This window comes from Helicoverpa zea, chromosome 18 (genome assembly GCF_022581195.2).
Source record: "Helicoverpa zea isolate HzStark_Cry1AcR chromosome 18, ilHelZeax1.1, whole genome shotgun sequence".
In the NCBI taxonomy this organism is placed as follows: domain Eukaryota; kingdom Metazoa; phylum Arthropoda; class Insecta; order Lepidoptera; family Noctuidae; genus Helicoverpa; species Helicoverpa zea.
The window spans coordinates 5,893,916-5,915,050 of NC_061469.1; the positions used below are offsets into that span (position 1 = coordinate 5,893,916).

At 36.2% G+C, this 21,135-nt stretch overlaps 3 protein-coding genes across 3 annotated transcripts; all 3 read left to right on the forward strand.

Annotated features, from left to right (window-relative positions):
- Positions 1 to 706: 706 nt before the first annotated feature.
- LOC124638686 (basic juvenile hormone-suppressible protein 2) lies at positions 707 to 4,164 on the forward strand. Its single transcript, XM_047175701.1, has 5 exons — positions 707 to 816; positions 1,152 to 1,285; positions 1,403 to 2,239; positions 2,434 to 2,606; positions 3,033 to 4,164. Exons 1-5 carry the CDS (start codon positions 735 to 737, stop codon positions 4,060 to 4,062), a joined length of 2,256 nt encoding a protein of 751 aa, XP_047031657.1. The 5' UTR covers positions 707 to 734; the 3' UTR covers positions 4,063 to 4,164.
- Positions 4,165 to 9,027: 4,863 nt separating this feature from the next.
- LOC124638685 (arylphorin subunit alpha-like) lies at positions 9,028 to 13,728 on the forward strand. Its single transcript, XM_047175699.1, has 5 exons — positions 9,028 to 9,148; positions 10,137 to 10,264; positions 10,350 to 11,135; positions 11,220 to 11,341; positions 11,426 to 13,728. Exons 1-5 carry the CDS (start codon positions 9,043 to 9,045, stop codon positions 13,614 to 13,616), a joined length of 3,333 nt encoding a protein of 1,110 aa, XP_047031655.1. The 5' UTR covers positions 9,028 to 9,042; the 3' UTR covers positions 13,617 to 13,728.
- Positions 13,729 to 17,610: 3,882 nt separating this feature from the next.
- Positions 17,611 to 20,962, forward strand: LOC124638689 (troponin C). The gene is made up of 5 exons (XM_047175704.1): positions 17,611 to 17,747; positions 18,010 to 18,181; positions 19,377 to 19,479; positions 19,602 to 19,750; positions 20,564 to 20,962. The coding sequence occupies exons 1-5, from the start codon at positions 17,745 to 17,747 to the stop codon at positions 20,590 to 20,592; spliced, it is 456 nt and encodes a 151-aa protein (XP_047031660.1). The 5' UTR covers positions 17,611 to 17,744; the 3' UTR covers positions 20,593 to 20,962.
- The last annotated feature ends 173 nt before the right edge of the window (positions 20,963 to 21,135 follow it).

Below are 21,135 nucleotides of genomic sequence, written 5' to 3' on the forward strand. Positions count from 1 at the left end.
GAAGAAACGCATTATAGGTATTATTTACTAACCAAAATACCATATTTATTACATCATATTATATATTTTTTATTTTATTGTAAAATAATTTATCCATTTTATATTTAGCCCTTAACATTCACTAGGTACTCAATTTTATTTCTAGAACGGGCACTATAAAATAATTCGACACGCCTTTTCAGTACAATTTGAAGTGCCTATCAGGGTCCGAAATTGTTACCTACTGCATTTTACTTATATACTGCCACCTCATACTGAACTTTGTAGAAAGCAATAAAGGATATGAATATGACATGTAAAGGTTTAAACCCTGCTTTCTAGCCCTTCGGGAAAGCAGGTGTCATGTAATTTGACGTGGGTACAAAATGTTTAAGTTTAGCATATGACCTCTATACTCATTATCCCATACACAGCAATAAAATCCACTTCGGATGTACTGGCAGAGTAACTTAAAGTTCAAAAGGAAAGTTTTAGTCTATTGACATCATGCATTATCTTTATTTAATACAAAAACATATTAAAAGTAAATAAAATCGTAAAAATAATATTGTTGATAACCTACACTTTCTCTACATTGTAATGCCCTTTTAAGTGTTTATGCATATTAAGTACCGAACAATAATATTTTATATTTTTTTAGATAACTGTAGCTGTGTGTAGAAGAATATCGATGTATAAAAGGGGGTGTGTGTTTTGTTCGGGCACAGTTGAACTCTCGCTGAGTTGACTCCACGATGAGGGCTGTCCTACTGATACTCGCAAGCCTGGCCGCCGTGGCCATGGCTAGGCCTGAACTCGACGACAACACTAGTATGGGTAAGAACTTTTTGATTATTGTCCAGCCTTTCCAAATGCATTTGTTTCTTTTGATTTTATAACCACACTAGCATTCGCCCGCGGTTTCACCCGCGTCCCGTAGCCGGATGGTGACAAAAACAAAACCTTCTCCCGGGTTTAAGTTACCTCAGCCAAATCGGTCAAGCCGTTTTCATGTTATGTCGTGACAAGGGAAAGCGGGTTTCATTTTTATATATATAGATTAGAGCAAGTTGTTAGTAGCGAGTAATGTAGCTTCTAAGAGGACCACAACCCTAAAACGTTCACAGTATAATAAACATAATATAGTACATAGAGTTTTTTATAATTTTCAGTGAACATGGACATCAAACACCGGCAACTAGTCATCCTGAAATTGCTGAACCACATCACGGAGCCGTTGATGTACAAAGATCTGGAGGATTGGGGCAAGAACTTCAAAATTGAAGACAACATGGAATTATTCACTGTAAGATTAAATCTTCAAGAAGTTATATTTTTTAAGTTTGATATACACTTTTTCAAAGTCAAAGTCAAGTCTTCCAATGTTATTTTAAAAACTAATGTGTAATTGTATGCATTTCAGAAAACCGATGTTGTAAAGCACTTCATCAAAATGATCAAGACCGGAGTTCTGCCGCGCGGTGAGATCTTCACTCTGCACATTGACCGCCAGCTCAAGGAAGTTGTCACCATGTTCCACATGCTGTACTACGCCAAAGACTTCAACACCTTCATCAAGACCGCCTGCTGGATGCGCCTTCACCTCAACGAGGGTATGTTCGTATACGCTCTCACCGTGGCAGTCAGACACCGTGAGGACTGCAAGGGAATCATCTTGCCTCCTCCCTATGAAATCTACCCATACTACTTCGTACGTGCCGATGTTATCCAGAAAGCTTACTTATTGAAGATGAAGAAGGGAGATGTGGATCTTAAACTGTGTGATTTCTATGGAATCAAGAAGACCGACAAAGATGTTTTCATAATCGACGAGAATGTGTTTGACAAACGTGTACATCTCTCCGACGAAGACAAACTCCGCTACTTCACTGAGGATATTGATCTCAATACTTACTATTACTACTTCCACGTTGACTATCCATTCTGGATGAAGGACACCGTAATGGATAAGAACTTGAAGACTAGGCGTTTTGAGCTTACAGTGTACATGTACCAACAGATCCTTGCTAGATACTACTTGGAGCGTTTGTCCAACAGGATGGGCATGATCAAGGAGTTCTCTTGGCACAAAACCATTAAGAAGGGATACTGGCCGTGGTTAAAAACGAGCAATGGTATTGAATTCCCTGTAAGGTTCAACAACTACGTCATTGCACACGATTACAACCGTGACGTCATCCGCCTGTGCGAGGAGTATGAGAGGATTATCCGGGAGGCTATCATCAAAGGATTCATCGAAGTGAGTATAGTATACGTCTAAGAATATGAATTGTTAGATACTAACTATTTTAGAATCTTATGACCATCCTAACTATCGTGCAAACGAACTTTATAATATTCCCGGAGTATAGCTGTGCCAATAGTTTAAATAAAATTGTAAAAATTAAAAAAAAACTCACAAATATGTATACATTTTACCACTTGCTTTTTCAGATTAACGGCATGAGACTGGAACTTACCAAGACTGAGGACATGGAGGTTCTTGGAAAACTGATCTACGGTAAAATCGACAAGCTTGATCTTGACAGGACCGTGGTTGACTCATACCGCTACCTGCTCATCGTCATGAAGGCTGCTCTTGGTCTTAACACTCTCCACTCCGACAAGTAAGTAGTGAACTACATAGTAGTTTTCTATTTTAAAAATATGAAAAAATTTGAATCTACTAGGGTTCCCGGTAGGATATTCCTGTCAATGAAAATTCTTACCAATCGCATAACAAATACTTAGATAACTAGGTTACTTTTCCCCCTGTTTCATTCTTTATTCCTGTCTGTCCAGATATGTAATATACTTCTGAGTATGGGGCAATTAATCAAATAGGCTGCATTTATTATAAACTACCTGGCTAACCAACTTGACGTTGAGCTTGTAATGAGCTCGTCTATTACATTTTCTTCATATCTGAGATAGTGGGTGTCCGTTGGTGAATGTCGGCTTACACAATATCCCTATCTTCCTCCATATAGAAAATGTAGAATAGGTGTTTTGCAATGACTTAGACTCTAACTGAGAATATTTTTTGTAAACAGGTACTTCGTTGTTCCTTCTGTCCTGGACCAATACCAGACAGCTCTTCGTGACCCAGTATTCTACATGCTGCAGAAACGCATCCTGGATTTGGTATTCTTGTTCAAGCTGCGTTTGCCCTGTTACACCAAAGAGGACCTGTACTTCCCCGGCGTGAAGGTCGACAACGTTAACGTTGACAAGCTCGTTACTTACTTCGATGACTATCTTATGGACATGACTAACGCTGTCTTCTTGACGGAAGAAGAGATGAAGAAGACAAAGTCAGACATGAAATTCATGGTACGCAAGCGCCGTCTCAATCACCAGCCATTCAAGGTCACTCTTGACATATTATCTGACAAGGCCGTTGACTGTGTCGTAAGAATATTCCTTGGACCGAAGAAAGATCACATGGATCGCCTCATTGACATCAACATTAATCGCCTTAACTTCGTCGAATTAGATACTTTCCTTTTCAAACTGACAACTGGCAAGAATACTATCGTCAGAAACTCTCATGACATGCACAACATTGTTCACGACCGCATGTTTACCCGTGACTTGATGAAGAAGGTTGAATCTATCACCGACATGAGGGACTTATTGATCAAGGACTTGAGGAACTACCACACTGGCTTCCCCACCAGGCTACTTCTTCCTAGGGGCTTCGTTGGAGGTATGGACTGTATGCTGTACGTTATTGTGACACCACTGAGGCTGGTCGACAACGTCGATATGAACGTGTTGGATATCTACCGTAAGGACTTAGTGCGCGACTTCAGATCGACTGTCCTTCTCGACAAAATGCCTCTTGGCTTCCCCTTTGATCGCCGAATTGATGTTGGAAACTTCTTCACGCCAAACATGAAGTTCATTGATGTAAAGATCTTCCACAAGAAGATGACATGTGATATGAAGACCAGGTGGAACCGATGGGTGCTGAGGGACTACAACATGGTGGACAGGACAACCATCGATTCTGACAGCTACTTCGTGGATACCGACCTGAACATGAAAATGGACCGCAACATTAACTTGACCGACATGTGAATTCATCACGGACGACTAAACTGAAAATACTGACTGTGTCAGTAATATACGCAATAAAAAAATGAAAAAAAAAAAAACAATAAACTGAAGTATTTTTATTAACTGGTTTTTCTTTAAAATAAATGAGTTATTTCATAAAAGTTAACATCCCGAACTCTTGCTATTATATACAAGTAGGTACTGATATGCCTTCTGTCCGCAGTGCCTATAACAAAGTACATAGCATCAATTACATTATTAAAGTCCGAGTTTACCGGCAACATGAGCGTCCATTTTCCTTAAAACAAGTAGGTACATATTTACTTTCAAAGTTGAACGAAACAGTTGTTTTGAGAAAACTGACGTATAGGCTGTCGGTGAACATGGGAAACAAAATAAAGAGCTTTGGCTTTGACTTTGACTTGGGCAATAAATAAATGATTTTGCCCAAAACCTATTTATTTCATGATCATGCAATAAGCATGCAAGGTTTCAAACAATAAACATTAGGTGCATAAAATAATAAGTAAATAACATGGTAATAAATTACCAATTTTGCGAGTTTTCAGTAGTCCAGAGATAAAAAATGACTTACAAAATGAATATTTATAGCACTGGATACATGCTTTATGAGTTCATTTTCATAAAAAACTGAAAACTGAAATTTTCTGCAAAAAAGAAATGATTGATGTGTACGAATATTTATAAATAGTATCATGATTTTGTTTTAGTTATAACTCATTATAGTTAAACCATAACTGAATTATTACTTTTCATTCAACACCACTCCACCGATGAGTAATGATAAAAAATGTTCATTTCTTTTTCCGTAATATTATTTTTACCACCAACCACAGTTAAATTAAATAAATAGTTACTACACTTAATTAGTTTCGAGAAAAGAAATAATTTTCTAACAAATCCAACAAAATACTGTATAGTGTCGACATCTATATTGACTCAAAAGAGTTGAATGCAAAGAGTCAAATGATTCATGCAATCATCACTAGATGGCGCAATACATAGTGTGTATATTTAGGCACAGTCAGAACCAGATCAAAATAATATCAAAATATTAATCTACTACAACCATAATACTCTTAGATACATTCTTAGGCTATCTTTAAACAGCTTTTCTTTTAAGAACAAGAAGCCATTAGTCAACACAGATAGATAGGAACAAGTCCCTGACTCCGCCATTAGATGGAAGCAGGTATATGGAATCTAAATCACAAACACTCGAAAACCATGCAGTAGTACAGGTAGTATTCAATGTATACTCTTCAACATAGGGCATCATGCATATCGCAAACTTAATACTGTCTAGCAAAAGTTAGGTTAGGAGACTACATATAAATGTAACTTTGTAAAATAAAACCTGATTCATAGTGTTTATCGGATTAGCAGTATCGAAATACCCTGTTGCAACAACATAAAGGCAATTTAAAGTACTTATGGAGATGCAGGATTATTTTGCAGGATTCTTCCAAAGAGTTACCGCGGCCCTGGTCACAGAAAAAACACAGCTGACCGGTGGTCAGTAAAGTTTAACACTCCCTTCGGCTGGACCCACATTGGAAAGGATCCAACTTTTTAGTCGGTCGATACCGGCCAGATACCTGGTCATTGTAATGTTCGCAATGCCTTTTTTGCAGTGCAATGGTGATAATTTTTGCCTTAAGGAGTTGATACAATGAGACACCTTCATTGAGAAAGATCGAGATATTGCAAGTAGTGGAAGGTATAATGATAAAACTATGCAAAAAATTATCACCATTCATAATAACACTGTCTGACCCCCACATATTTGTGTGATGTCATATTATTTTCTTTTGCGATAAGTGCCTGCATATTTTATCTTTTTTGACTTCTTTGTTTAGTGTTTGCCTCGTTGGTCTAGTGGTCGCAAGCGCGGCTGCTGTGCTCGAGGTCTCGGGTTCGATTCCCGGGTCGGGCCGAAATCGCTTTGTGGGTTTTCTTAAACTTTCACAAAGCAGCCCGTAGTCTGGAAGTTGGTGATTGATTCACCCGTGCATCGGAGAGCACGTAAATGTCGGTCCTGCGCCTGATCTCTTTCCGGTCGTGTCGGATTGCCGTCCCATCGGGTTATGAGAGTGAAGGAATAGGGAGTGCACCTGTGTCTGCGCAAATGCTCGTGCACTATAATATGTCCTGCGCAGCTGGCTGATCTCCTTAAGTGAGAACAGCCGCCGTGGCCGAAATCGGCCGTGGACGCCATTTTATTTTATGGGTTCGATGCCCACAGGACTTCTCTGTTCATATTGTGTGTTCAATACCCATAGGGAGTAAAATTAATAATGAACCAGTTGTAATGTGGAATGTGGAACGTCGAAATGTGGAAGACGTTTCACTGTTGTTGATTTAACTCTTATTTAATTAACTACAGATTTAATTAACCACTGCTTATCTATTGCAATCAAATCTATCAACACATTTTAACCTACTGAAAAATAGACAAATACCAAACAATAGGTAGGTAGTCCGTACTCAGCGCAACAAAGGTGAAAATAGAGCATAGTAACCAATACTATCTTCAGTTTATACTCAGTCCAAACTTCTCCGTAGTCTTTCCTTGCCCTTGCAGTAGGTGCCGAGGGATATAGAAGACACAAGACAACCTTGCCTCTGCTATTTGGCAAAGCATCAACACAACTTCTTCATGCAATCTGACTTTAAATATCATTTGTACGTCTATCGTCCTATTCATCTTTGTTTGCCTTTTTTTATTCTTGCATATTTCAGTTTTTTTTTTTTCTTAAAAGTTTTAAGTCAAAGCAGTGGATACAACTTCGAACTTCTTTCGTAATACGTAAAACGTATCAATATTACATGAATTAGATATGGATGCAGATAATGGAACAATAACATTTGTACCTGTAAAGAAAGTCATAGACGTTACTGAGTGAAGCTAAAAGGTCCGTAATTTGAGTTTCCTAAGTTGTATTGAAACCTATACTTTTAGCTAGAAACGCTGTCCTTCTGTCTGTTACAGTTTCATGCCAAATGATCCAGTTTAGTTCAAATTGAGTATACAGGTAGTCTTCAGCCTGAGAAAAAACATAGGCTACCTTCTATTCGGATGCCTCATGTAGCTACTCCCTCGAGAAGTGGAACCGTGGAGAACAGCTTGTTGATTATAATAATACTTACCCAACTTTTCGTAATAAATATTATTATGACTGTATTAAGAGATAAGCTCTGTTACTTGGACATATAAAATCTGCGGTAACGTGACTGTTAGTTACACTTGACTTTGACTTAGGTCAGTACATCCAAACAGTGCACTGATTAATTTTTATCTTTTTTGTTTTGACTTTATGTCACAACATAATGTTCGTAATTATCAGTGAGTTATTATTATTCTGTAACTGCCTATATGTCATGAAAGTTGAATGACATAAAACAATCCTTAGGTAGATTTTCTAATATTACAAATGCGAAAGTACCTATGTGTGCCTGTCTGTAGCGCCAAATCTACAGGAATGTTTGATATGAAGGATACACTGATAGTCGAGAGCCCCAGAAAGGACATACCCTACTATTTATGCCTCGAGAGGCGGATATAATTACCTAATGATGTCATAAAATATTCCAGCCACAGGTCTCCACTAAGCCTTAGGTATCAACTGATTAGAATTCCGAATAACAATTTGGCAGAACCGGGAATTGAACCCTCAATTTCAATAATATCACAATCGGGTAGGTAGGTACAACTAGCACCTTCCTAGGCATTAGGCAATAAGGCATTTGTTTTTTTTTTTCAATTCAAATGCTATGACACAACTGAATCGACTTTTTCTGTAAAACAACAAGCAATTGATGTCCTCTTAGCCGATTATCGGCTACGGCGGCTGTTCTCATGTAAGGAGATTAACCAACTACGCAGGACATATTATAGTGCACGAGCATTTGCACAGACACAGGTGCACTCACTATTCCTTCACTCTCATAACCCGATGGGACGGCAATCCGACACGACCGGTAAGCGATCAGGCGCAGGACGGGTGTATCAATCACCAGCTTCCAGGCTCCGGGCTGCTTTGTGAAAGTCTTCTAAAACCCACAAAGCAATTTCGGCCCGACTCGGGAATCGAACCCGAGACCTCGTGCTCAGCAGCCGCACTTGCGACAGCTAGACCAACGAGGCAACAAGCAATTATGAACTTTATGTCTACAACTTACGATCCTTTTCAATTAGAGACATCAGGCTACACCTAGAAATACGTTTTCCGTAGTTCAATCAAGCCTGACTCAGGTAGGTATTTGGAGCCAACGCATGGCATAAACAGTGCCAAAAGCAGTCTCAGCTGTCGAAACTAGCCAATTAAATGTCAAAGTATTATTCTCAAAGGATTTACTGTTTACAGTAACATGCTTTGTTTTATTTATAGTAAAATAATGACTAATTGATTTGACACTAGCTTATCATCGCAATGTCGCTTTCATCGCAAATACTTACATATTAAAATAAGTCTGAAAGTCTGTTTAGGGATAGAGCAATTATAAGACCTGGATAAAAAATATCTCCATTTATTTCTAGGGTACACTTATTAGTTATCACCAAGCCAAATCCATATCAATCCGTTTAGAAATTTTATTTTCAAATGTTATACAAACATACTTAGGTACTCTCGCATTTATAAGTAAAGATGTCAGTGTCTGTGACGTAATTTCTTTCTTAACGTTTTCCAAAATTCTTTACCCGTACCAGTCCTACAGCTTTACCTTCTACAAAAATAATAATGAAAAAAAGGTCTTAGCTACCCCAGAGTATGAATCAATTAATGATTCACTCTCTCAGGACATTAGACCAACGACCCGTGAACTTGTTATTTAGCATGTTGCATTAACTTTCATAACGCTTAGCGCATTCAACTATTGTTATCAACATACTCAGAACAAAATGTCTATGAACTTTGAAAATCTTTTTAGTATAAATTGGTTTGATTAGTTCATAGCATCATCAGTTATTTAGACAAGATGAAGACGTTAACAGTGGTGTTAGTTGTAACTGTACTTGTGATACATATTTCGGGGTATTTGATACAAGTGCCGACTGAATGGACCGTGGAGAGGATAGAAACTGGTGAGACTTTTTGATAATAATCATTCATGGGAGAATCATAGCAAGGTTGAGCCTATAACCAGTCAATAAAAGCATATTGAGAACCAATCTGTTGGGTTAGTTCTGTTGCTGATAATTTAGTGTTTCACGCACCACGAAATCTTTTTGTCCATAAAGTCTGCGATTATGTCCTTATGAATTGTATTGGAAATAAAATCAGTTAGCATGGTGAAAGATGTTAAACTATAAGAAGACTACTTTGTAATGGTTCAGTAAATAGGCCAATGATGATGATAATGAGAAAGCTCTTTTAGACATCATTAAGACTAATATGAGTAGGAATGATGATACTATGAGAGACGCTTAAAAGAGTCACCATGATAAATGTTTGGCACTCTATACGTCTTCAGAATTAATATTTCACGTCAAACGTAATAGGTGGCTAACTGTTATCTAGGACATTAAAATATTTTATCGTTCATTATGATTGTTTATTATTATTTTTAAAGAGGAAACTAGCTTTAAGCTTGGCTCAAATTGAGATATAAACATAGTAAGCCATGGGACTTTTTACTGCCTTTCGTGGCTCCCCAGGACATTGGTTATAATTTTATTAATCTTTGTCTCCTCGTTTTCTATCCGTAAAAACAATTGGATCGGTAATAATGAAATAAAAAAAAAATACAGGAAACGAAACAAAACATTTTCAAAATATTATGAACCTATCTAATTACTACTAGGAATAAATATTATAGCTTCTATATAGGTTCATATTTTATTGATGCGTATGCAGAACACATGACGATGTATTTTGGCAAAGCATTTTATTGAAACGTATCAATCGCCACTTGTACAGACATTACATTTAGTTGCAATGCCATATTACACATTAGTCTTCCTCATTTGTATGATATGGTATGGAATGCCAAACTATTCTTGTAAACTATTCAGAGAGGCACTACTTATATATGATCTTGGAACATTCTCATGCGTATATTCTTGTTCACAGTTCCAGCACAATGGGTGCATGTTCAAAAAATGATGATCCCGTTATTCGAAAATGTTTGCGAGGATAGCAATGATCCTGTCATACGTAATCTGTCTCAGGCATTCACCTTTAATCCAGACGATTATTCTGTAAGTATATTAAAGAAATACTTTAAAAAATACAATTTTTTAGGTTGTTCCTTTTTAGATATTAAACATGATGATTCAATTACAGGAACCAAGTGCGATTGCAGATTTGCAAAAGCTCAAGGCAGCTGGCTTAATGCCCAAGGGAGAAATTTTCAGCGAGTATAATCCTGAGCATATGAAGGAACTGAAAATAATATACGAAGTTTTGTACTCCGCCAAAAATTTTGATGCGTTCTATAAAGCAGCTGCATGGGCGCGCCAGAATTTAAACTGTGGACTCTTTGTTAATGCTATCTACTTATCCATTCAAAGCAGGAAAGATACAGAGCGACTTTCTATACCAGCACCTTATGAGGTCTTACCAAACTACTTTGTTCGCAAAGAGGTTCTAGTCAAAGCTTCGTCAATTCTAGTTGGCCAGGAAGTCACTCCCTCTGAAAGCATTCGCGAGGATGGAAATGCTCACATTATTGATGCCAACTACACTGCAATGTTTTACGACAACGACGATGACTCGAAATTGGCCTATTTCCGTGAAGATATTGGATTAAACTCTTATTATTTCTTAAGAAAACTTAGAATGTCTCCATGGCTTAATAACGACATAAACGGCAGATATGGAGAAAATGTGTATCAGATGATGAAACAATTCATGGCGAGATATAATTTAGAAAGATATGCCAATGGTATGCCAGAGATAGAAGGCATTGACTGGAATTCTTTGCCTGACATTCCTTACGATCCTGAACTAGTTTATTCTGATGGCATTGAATTTAGCCATAGGACAAAACCTTTAGTATTACCAGTAAATGATGAATTAGCATTATTACAAACAATAGAAAATAATATTGTCACCGTAGCCAGCCACATGGTATGTATTTACTTATCTAATTTATGCAAATGTTGTAATATAATAATTTTATGAAGTAAATAATTGAAGATGAATTTTTTTCAGCGTCAGAGTGGATATAATAAAACACAAATATTGAATCATTTAATGGAAATCCTTGTCACGGGGGAGAGGAGTTATGAGACATTGGCTCGCCAGCTCCTTGGCAAAGATCACACCAACAACGGGTAATTTAAGCATTGATTAATTTGTATTTGATGATGGCTTTATAAATAAGAGCATAGTATTTATGACATTATAAACTATTTCAGACACGTTTCGGTGCTAGAACACTGCATGACTTCGATGCGAGATCCGATGTTTTGGAAGATAAACAAGAAGATAGTTGACCTCGTCGACAGTGCTCTAAAACTGTTACCAACATACTCAAGGAGTGAACTATACTTCCCTGGAGTGGAGATCGTAAATATTGATGTAAAGAAAATGATGACAGCGTTCGATTACTTTGACTTCGATGTTACAGACGCTCTAAAATTAGACAACAGTAAGTCACCGTTAAACATTAAAATAGGTCAGCCCAGGTTAAACCATAAACCATTTACAGTAAAACTTAATATATCATCTCTGGTAACTAAAAAAGGTTTGGTTAAAATTTATTTGGGGCCAAAACTTATACCTGGTGAACTTGCTGCTAAAAAGAATCTTTTCACGCTTCTTGATGTCTTTGAAGTCAATCTTAAAATTGGAAGCAATATTATATCAAGAACATCGAATGACATGAAGCACTTATCTTCAGACTTTATTTCACTTAAAACTATCAAAAAGCAAGTAGTAGACGCAGAATTTGGATTAGATTCTTTGCCATTAAAAACGATCTATTCACAAATTGGGTATCCAAATAGACTCATTTTGCCAAAAGGTTTATCGACAGGTTTGCCTATTCAAATGTTTGTTTTCATTGCACCGTTCACTAAAGCAAGTATGAGTAGCACATACTCTACAAATACCATGGACTTCAATTCTGCAATTTTATCTCCTGGTTATCCACTTGATTTGATGATTGAAGATAAACAATTGTTTTCATTGCCAAATGCATTGATTAAATATGTCACTATAACTCAAAAGGGCGATAGCAAAGTAGAAAATTATGGGGGTCCCGGTGTAACTAAGCAGTGGTACGGCACAAACAGTTACGATCCTTCCAGTCGCCCTAGTTATTCACCTGAAAATAGAAAAACTTTTGATTACAACTCAAAAAGAGGTCCACCTACAAAGAACGAAAATAATGCGGATGAAGGTCCTGAATATTTGCCTAGAATAGATGACTATAACACTTATTCTCTAGTTACACCTTCAGAACAAGAGTCTATTCCTGAAACGGTACATGAGGTTAATTTAAATAATGATATTGTACACTCGATCAACTCTTTGAATTATATAAAAGAAGCTTTCGACAATAACGCAAAATTTGAGAAAAAAGATAATTCTGTGGAAAGGGAAGAAAACTCAAACAAAAAGACGTCAAAGGAAGAAAATGATATTTGGGTTCCCACAAACAAAGATTTAGAAAGCGACGAATATTTAGACAAAGGCACCCCTCGTTTGCTAAAGTCAGCTAGTTATGATTATTCTTCCAAATACAAAAAAAGAGAACCATTTGATTACAACGCGAAAAAAGTACAGTTTGACAAAAAAGATTATTCTCGTAAACGAGAAGACTATACCAAATATCGTACCGCAGCACCAACCGAAGTCGAGGCTACCTCTACAAAAACACAAGAGCTTGAAGAATTAATTTCCAATGAAATTAAGGACAGTGTCAATTTAATTGATGATACTTTTAGACTTCTAAAATCAAGTAAATTCGATTATACCTCAAAGAATAATAAAGAACCATTTGACTACAAAGCGAAGAAAGCCCAATTTGATAAGAAAAACTATTCTGCAAAAAGAGATTTCACTAAATACCGTACTGTAGCACCAATAGAAGAAGAAGTCGAAATTACTACTACGGAAACACCGTTACAGACAGACTTAGATTGGGAAGAAATGAAAGAATCCGTTAAAGAAATACTTAACACACCAAGACTGCTGAAGTCTTCTAAATTTGATTATTCTGCAAAAAGAAAAGAACCCTTTGATTACAAAGCTAAGAAAGCCCAATTTGATAAGAAAGATTATTCGGCAAAAAGGGGGGACTACACTAAATACCGAACAGTTCCACCAAGTGAAGAAAAAGTCACTACTGCTCCTACAATTAATGAACTAGAATCTAGTGAAGACGAATTAGCAAGAATAGCATTAGATAAAGATACCAATAATTTAGATTTGATCAGTGAAGTTAAAGAAAATAATATTAATGTAGATAATAATGACAATGATTTATTAGATATTGAGACATTTCCTCTTGTTGTGGTCAGAAATCGTACTCCTACACTATACGACTTTCTGTTCCATGCCTTTGACCATGATTATAGTCCAGAAATTAAAGTTTACGAGTAATAATTGCACCTTTGTAATAATTAGATAGGTAAATAGACTAGATGTGGTATATACAATATGTATGATTGCTGAATTATATATTGTTTTTATTGGATTAAATGTTATTATTTTACTGTATTTTTTTTATTTTCTATTCCCGTAAAAACACCCGCAGCTTACTTTGCTAAACGAAGCAAAAACAATCTGTAGCAACCTTTGTGTCGCTTTCATGATAAAATGATGAACCAATATGACAGGTTGAACATTTACAATAAAATATTATAATATGAATGTTTGGCCGGATGTTATAAAACATATTGGAATTATAAAGGGGAACAGCCAGTGTCTAATAAATTGTTAACAGAATAAACAATAAACGAAATCACCTGTAAGAGCGATCGTTACTTTAAAATATACATAACATTTACGATGTTACCTATAAAACTCTTTGATCGCGCAGTATCGTGCGGTTGATTTTCATTGATCATTAAAACAAACTAAACGTATGTATATACAACAAGGGGAACGAATGCACATTATTGCTATTTCGCGAGGTTTTCTATCATTATTTTTGGAAGAGTTCCAAAATTTTACAACGACGTTACGCTTTCCCTATTTTCATCGCGGAAAATTTAAAAACCATCGGTCACCAGTGTGACAACAGCTAGAATACAAATAGAAAAACTTTTATAGCCGGTTACAATGTATTTACAAAGTAAAAGATACAATTACCATATACATTTACAGAGTTCAGTTATGTAGAAATTCATGGAAATACGAAAAACATTGTTGCACATCTTAGGTCTAATACTTTATCCGATCCCATGAATAAACAATATTGATTACAGTTTTGGGTAAACACAAATAAAACTTTATGATGTATCGTTAAAGTCAAACTGTGTACATACATTTTCCTGACGCACAAATACATAAATTCCTCCAAATCATATTTCCTCGTTACATTGGAAGAATTACGGCAATAAATTAAAATTATACATTTCTAAACTTAATGCTATTTCTATTTTGTGTTTTGTGAAGCTGAAATATTCTGTAAAGTAGGTGTAGATAAGTTTATTGCAATTTCTATTATTACAGTTGAGTAAATCGTCAACAATTGAATATTATAATAACGCTATTTGAAACGGGACGTCATTTAAATTGGTGAATTAAGTAATTAGCGTCTTGATTAGTCACTAATCGTTTCAGAACTCGCAATAGAGAGTGTGCAATAAATGTGAAGTAAAAAAAGCAAATAAAAAGACACATTACCTGTGAAGCATTTCAAGAATTATAACCGTTTGGCTCGCAGATATCTGCCGATGGATTCTGCAAGGAAAATCTTATGTTTCGTGCCAAAATGAAGTTATATTTCCAGTCCATTGACGCTGATGATTCAGGGTGTAGTGCCGGCAACTCTGGCTGAACTTTTGGCTGTGATTACCAATTATTTTGATTATGGAATGTTAAGTCAGTGTAAATTAGTCAGATGTCGGTTACGCATCGGCAAATAAATTTAATAAGTCCCCGCCGCTGCAACTAGTTCGGCCGGCTGTGAAATTATTAGCGCATTTATTTATGATACCTCATTTCCTGCAGTTCACCGTCTTATGTTTTGTCACTGTTTATATGCTATGCTATTTTATTGCACCGAAATATTCTCTTAGCAGGTAAATTATGCGCTCGTTAATGTGTATTAAAATACCAAGCAGTCTCACAAACTTTTACGGTTATAACCATAAAACGCATTTAAAATACCTTAATTTTCTACACGCAATCTACTGACAGTTTATTATTTATTTGCAAAAAATCTCGTAAGTATTTATTAAAAATATGACGGATATTCTACTCATCAAAATATTATGATACTATTAACTTATAATGCTTTAGTAAATGATGCCATAGACCAATGAGATGATAGTTAGATTGATAGATGTGTTCTCGATATAAATAAATCTTCGCAAATCAGAAATAGTTCGGGATTCCTGAATTCAAGGTTCGACTGATCGTTTCTATCCCATTTCTGTACACACAGAAAATAGGACAACAAAACTAAGACATCTTTGAGACAATATTGTAATTTTAACTAACATTTAACCTAGACCGAATGTCACAAAAGTGTAGGTCGCAATAAAATAACCGTGAAATGAACAAACAGCCAGTTTGAATTATTTAACGATGTATTAAATGCATCGTGTTATATAACATAATGACTATCTTGTCACATTTGTTTTCATTATTCTGAAAACTTCGTGTAACAAAGACCACATGTCTTGATTGAGTACAAAAATAAAAATAGTGTAGTGTTTCATAAAAATATTTTGCCATTATGAGCTGAATTGTTTTGGTCGTCTGATACTTTCATCTCGTGTAATTTATAACATCAATATTTAATGATTGAAAACAAAGCTTAATTGATAATAATCGGTATTTACAAAACTCTAAAAGAAAAGCCTTCGAATATTATCAAAACAACATTCATGAAATGTTCCGTGTTATTCAAGTACAAATTGTGTTTGGTAGTTGAACAAAAATGTACAACGATCGATTTTACAGCTTTCTAAGGAATGCGTTTACGAAAATAACATCAAAATTATAACCAAGTGTTTTAAAAATAAACTTTGTAACCTGACCTAAATTCGGCGTATTGTTGTTTTAAGACTACACGTGGTGGCTACGTAAAGCGCGACTCAGATTAGATGTTTCTCTCATTGTGGCATTCAGAGAGAACACAAAAATTATAGCCGATCACCGACCGTCTATATCTGCGCCGGCGCCCCAGTATAACCCGTTTCACGCGCCAGTGGTCACCAATCATCGGCCTTCCATACATTAGCCGTTGTACTCGCGATTTTCAAATATTTACATCCGCGCTATACATCATTATATTACTTATTTATGTTGTTAGACTTTAATAGCAGTTTACGATCATTTGTTATTAAACTTTTAGGTTGTAAATCAATCTTGTTTTTTGGTTTTATATGGTTAAGTAAGTTTGGCTTTACATGTCTTTGTAATAGTGCTTTATTACGCAACTGTGTTTTAAAAAACTTATAGTAGCAAATAATTAAAACAAAATCAAAATCTTCTGAATATTTTGGGCCCGCACATTTATTATTTCCATAGAATTTTACTTCACAACTCAAATCAATGAGACTTTCTTAGTCAGCGATCAGCTAAAAAATACATTTTAACATTATAAAAGAAAAACTCTCCAAAAACTAGTGATTCTAACCAACAAAACAGTTGACTACTCCTGCCAGTGACGTCGCTCCACGTAATATTCTCGTCGGGATTGTTGTGAATCGGCGGCCGCATCAAAGGAATTTCCTGCTCTTAATCAAGGAACAACTTTATATGCGCAAGAGTTTCTGTAACGCTTTAAAGCGAACGTGTGGAGATGTTCAGTATCATGTGTTGCAATCGTGAACTGAAGCCACTAATCCTTGTATGAAACCGCCGCCTTATATAGAAAATCCATTTGTACCTTCTTTAGAGCTGACAGTATTTAGTAAACTTTATACTTGACATGAATAACTTTTCGTGTTCTGGAAGTCAACATCTGTTTAGTGCGAGATTTAAGGAGGCATGCTTGCAAAATATTAGGAAGTTTATGCAAATGCCAACAGAAACGTTCCCAGTTTAATTCTACCTTAATATATTATCTATCATATACCAAAGTACATATGTGACGGTGTAATAACATCCATTAGTAATCAAAATAAACGCGATCAATTAAAACGTCATTATACTCCAAAACAATTCTGCAATAATGCGCTCTTCGAAAGCTTCGGCAACAGCTATCATATTTCTATAAATGGATCGCATCATCTATGTTCGTACGTGTGAGTCGATGTCAATTAGTTTATATAAATCTGACAGCTCACTTCCTGCAGAATGCAGGTTTTGCTGAACATTCCCACCATCTGACGTAGATATAATTCACGCTGACGAAGAACTCAATAACAACGTCACTAGTCTGAACGTGTACGGCACAGAGAGAGACAGAAGCTTTTTCACTTATTTTTGTATTCCAGTCTGAGGAGGAAGGAATGCTATAAATAAGGGTGCCACATCGACGTAAAATCTAGTGTAACAACACTCGCACTCGGATTCGGTTCTTGTTACTACTGCCAACCCTACACACACACCATGGTGAGGATCCCAAGGATTTCAAATCTCCTGTTCGTTGGACGTGGATGTGACAGTTCATTGTGACAAATCTAAAAGTGATCAAAAAATTTAAAGTCTTACACAATTTTGAAACGAAGTGATTTTTATGGAATTTTTGAAAATGGACACTCTTATTATAATTTTTCTAGTTAAGGCATAGTCCTTACATATTAGTTGCAAAAACATTTCTACTCTACCACACAGAATTACTAACACACTTCTTACATCGGTATTTTCTTCGTAGGACACTGATGATGACCAGAAGATGGCCATGCTGCGCAAGGCCTTCCAGATGTTCGACACCACCAAGTCGGGATACATTGATGTCCTGAAGATCTCTACCATCCTCAACACCATGGGCCAGCTCTTCGATGACTCTGAACTGCAGGCTCTCATCGATGAAAATGACCCAGAAAGTGAGTATTGCTGTAATATCATCAACAAAATTACCGTCGGTCTTTTAGGTGTCCCCTTTTTGGGTACAGTCCACTTCTCATTCTTTAACTGTACCTCTAATCGCTATGCTTGATTATCACTGAACCAACTAGTAGAATAATAGTTGGTTCTGTGGTGTGTGTACTTTACTGTCTTGTCATCTCCAGTCAAGAAGTTAAGCTTTTCAAAAGAACCACTTCTGTATAGGTATTTCTATATAATATATGTTTTAGTTATAAACAAACTTCATTCAAACACATTTTTCAATGTTATGTGAAAGTTCAATCAATCAATCTTATATTGCCTATAAATCGTCTCACATGTCGTATACATCAATATGTGTTTGTTCAGCTACATGATGCCTGCACATTCAATGAATTCGGAATCTCTGTAAACAACATCAATTATTCATGCCATTTAAATATTTTCTCTTCTTCTTCTTTCATTTTGTTGATAAACTTACGACATAAAAGTTTTTACTATGTTTTCTCTAGGACTAAGATAAAAAGACCTGCTTGCAGCGAATAGTACGGTATTTCGGCCACGTTGCTCGCAGAGACACTAACAACTTGGAACGCCTGATGGTAACAGGAAAAATTGAAGGCAAAAGACCTAGAGGTAGAAGTCCCAAACGGTGGTCAGACCAGATATCGGAGGAACTGGAGATATCTGTCAGCACTGCACTACACCAAGCAACGGAACGTAACCGATGGAGACAACTGGTTGACGAAATAAAAAGGAGTCACGATCCTCAGCATTGAGGGAACGATCGAGGAGGAAGATAAAAAGTCAAATGTATCACGCGGTTTCTTCAAATGTGCGGTGCCAACTGAGAGCGATAAAAAATTGAGAACAACAACTGTCGTATAAACAGCTGCAAACATCTCTTGTTAAAAAGTAATCCATCATCAGAATACGCTAACAAGAATTCACACGTACCGAGGCTACGACACCTTTTCGAATATATTCTCGAATATTTTTACTCGTCGCGGGAACTAATGAGGCTATTTCCGTACGGTAGTTCTCTCCGAGCTTCCAGTCCCTTTGAAAGATGCATGTCTCTGTTTCCAAAGTTTATTTATCTAGTTTGTTTTCAATGAAAGAAATAGAGCACTCAAGGTTTAGATCACTTCTGGTTTTAGTCTCGAATTAATTGTTATTTTTACTTTATTTTAGACTCTGGCAAAATCAATTTCGATGGCTTCTGCAACATCGCTTCCCACTTCTTGGAGGAGGAAGACGCTGAGGCTATGCAACAGGAACTGAAAGAAGCTTTCAGGTCAGTATTTGTTTGTTTATATATAAGACAAATTCCTGAAGATATTGTATGAATGTCTTTCATAGATCGTATTGTCAATACTTTTTAATCCGTACTAAATGTCACATTATCTTAATCTCCAGGTTGTACGACCGTGAAGGTAACGGTTACATCACCACTTCCACCCTCAAGGAGATCCTGGCCGCCCTTGACGACAAGCTCAGCTCAAGCGACTTGGACGGCATCATCGCCGAAATTGACACTGACGGATCCGGAACCGTCGACTTCGATGGTAAATATCATTACTATTGAATAACTCTTACTATCTAAATTCACATGAACATCACTTATACCTACAAATGCTTCAAATTATTATTATAATGTTATTGGTTCATCGGCTGGAGATCTGCCCACATTTTGTCCCGTCGCCAAGACAGGCCTCCGCAGTTAACACGCAGTTACCTGGTGTCATTCTGCGACTAAATTGTCAAAAGCGTGAACATAACAATTTGGCGACGTATCAACGTACTGCCACCACTTCAGCAATATATTATAAAATCTACTAAAATGTCCGTTTGGCTAAAACAAAACTGCGTTTCAAGTCGATTACCAACTGGATGCCACAGCAGCTGCTTATAAAGATAAACTATGACATAAATTTTCGCGGAACCAACATAGATACATAAACATAATACTCATACTAATGCTGAAACATTACTAGAACATCTAAAAGGCGGATGATATGCGACGGTCAAAATTTATGTTGTCTTACAGACGCATATCACAATATTAATTCATTGCTAGATACTAATCACCTCCACTTGTTTTAAAAACATATCAAAGAAAACTTCTTGACATAATATTTTAAGTGGTTTTACATTAGGGTTATGTTGATTACTTAATAACTCAAAAAGTTTTGGAATGCGCTCTAATTTTCATAAATTGTTTAGTTCTGTCTTTTCACATCTATGTTCCTTTATAATTTACTGATCCACTTTACGAAAGTTGTTAGCGGAATCTGACCTTTTTTTCTATCGAGACTACCCTACATTCTTTTCAAATATTATAATGCCAATCTTAACGAGAATGTTTTTGTTTGTTTCAGAATTCATGGAGATGATGACTGGAGACTAAGCAAATCGTCTATTACTGTTACTATTATAGTATTATTATATTTTAGATGCTATTTTTATTGTATTTAAAAAGTTAAGACTTTGACACTAGTACAAAACCAAATGCGGTATTAGCATGGTTGTTTAATTAAATTGCACATTTTACTCTATCTTATAGATAGGCACTTGTTAATATAATTTATTAGTCTACAAAGGTAGGCCAGGAATCTTTTTGAGTTCGTTCCAAAGAATTATTTCCGGAATAATTCACATCCAACGAATTCTAGAACAATTATAATGCTAATATTTATAACGCATTGCACTTTATTTTGGAAATATACGTAAAATAACATCATTATTATAACATCAATATACACAAAACGACAGTCTTTTACTCTAGTTTCAATTGGTGTGTCCTTGACCTAAATCATTCCTCTGGTAGGATTGTGTTAGTTTGTGACCAGTCGCCGCTGTGGGCACACCAGCGTTGTTGATCAAAGAAACAGAAATACCACACTGGCAGTGTCTAATGATTTATTAAGATTTATACATCCCAACCAACTGT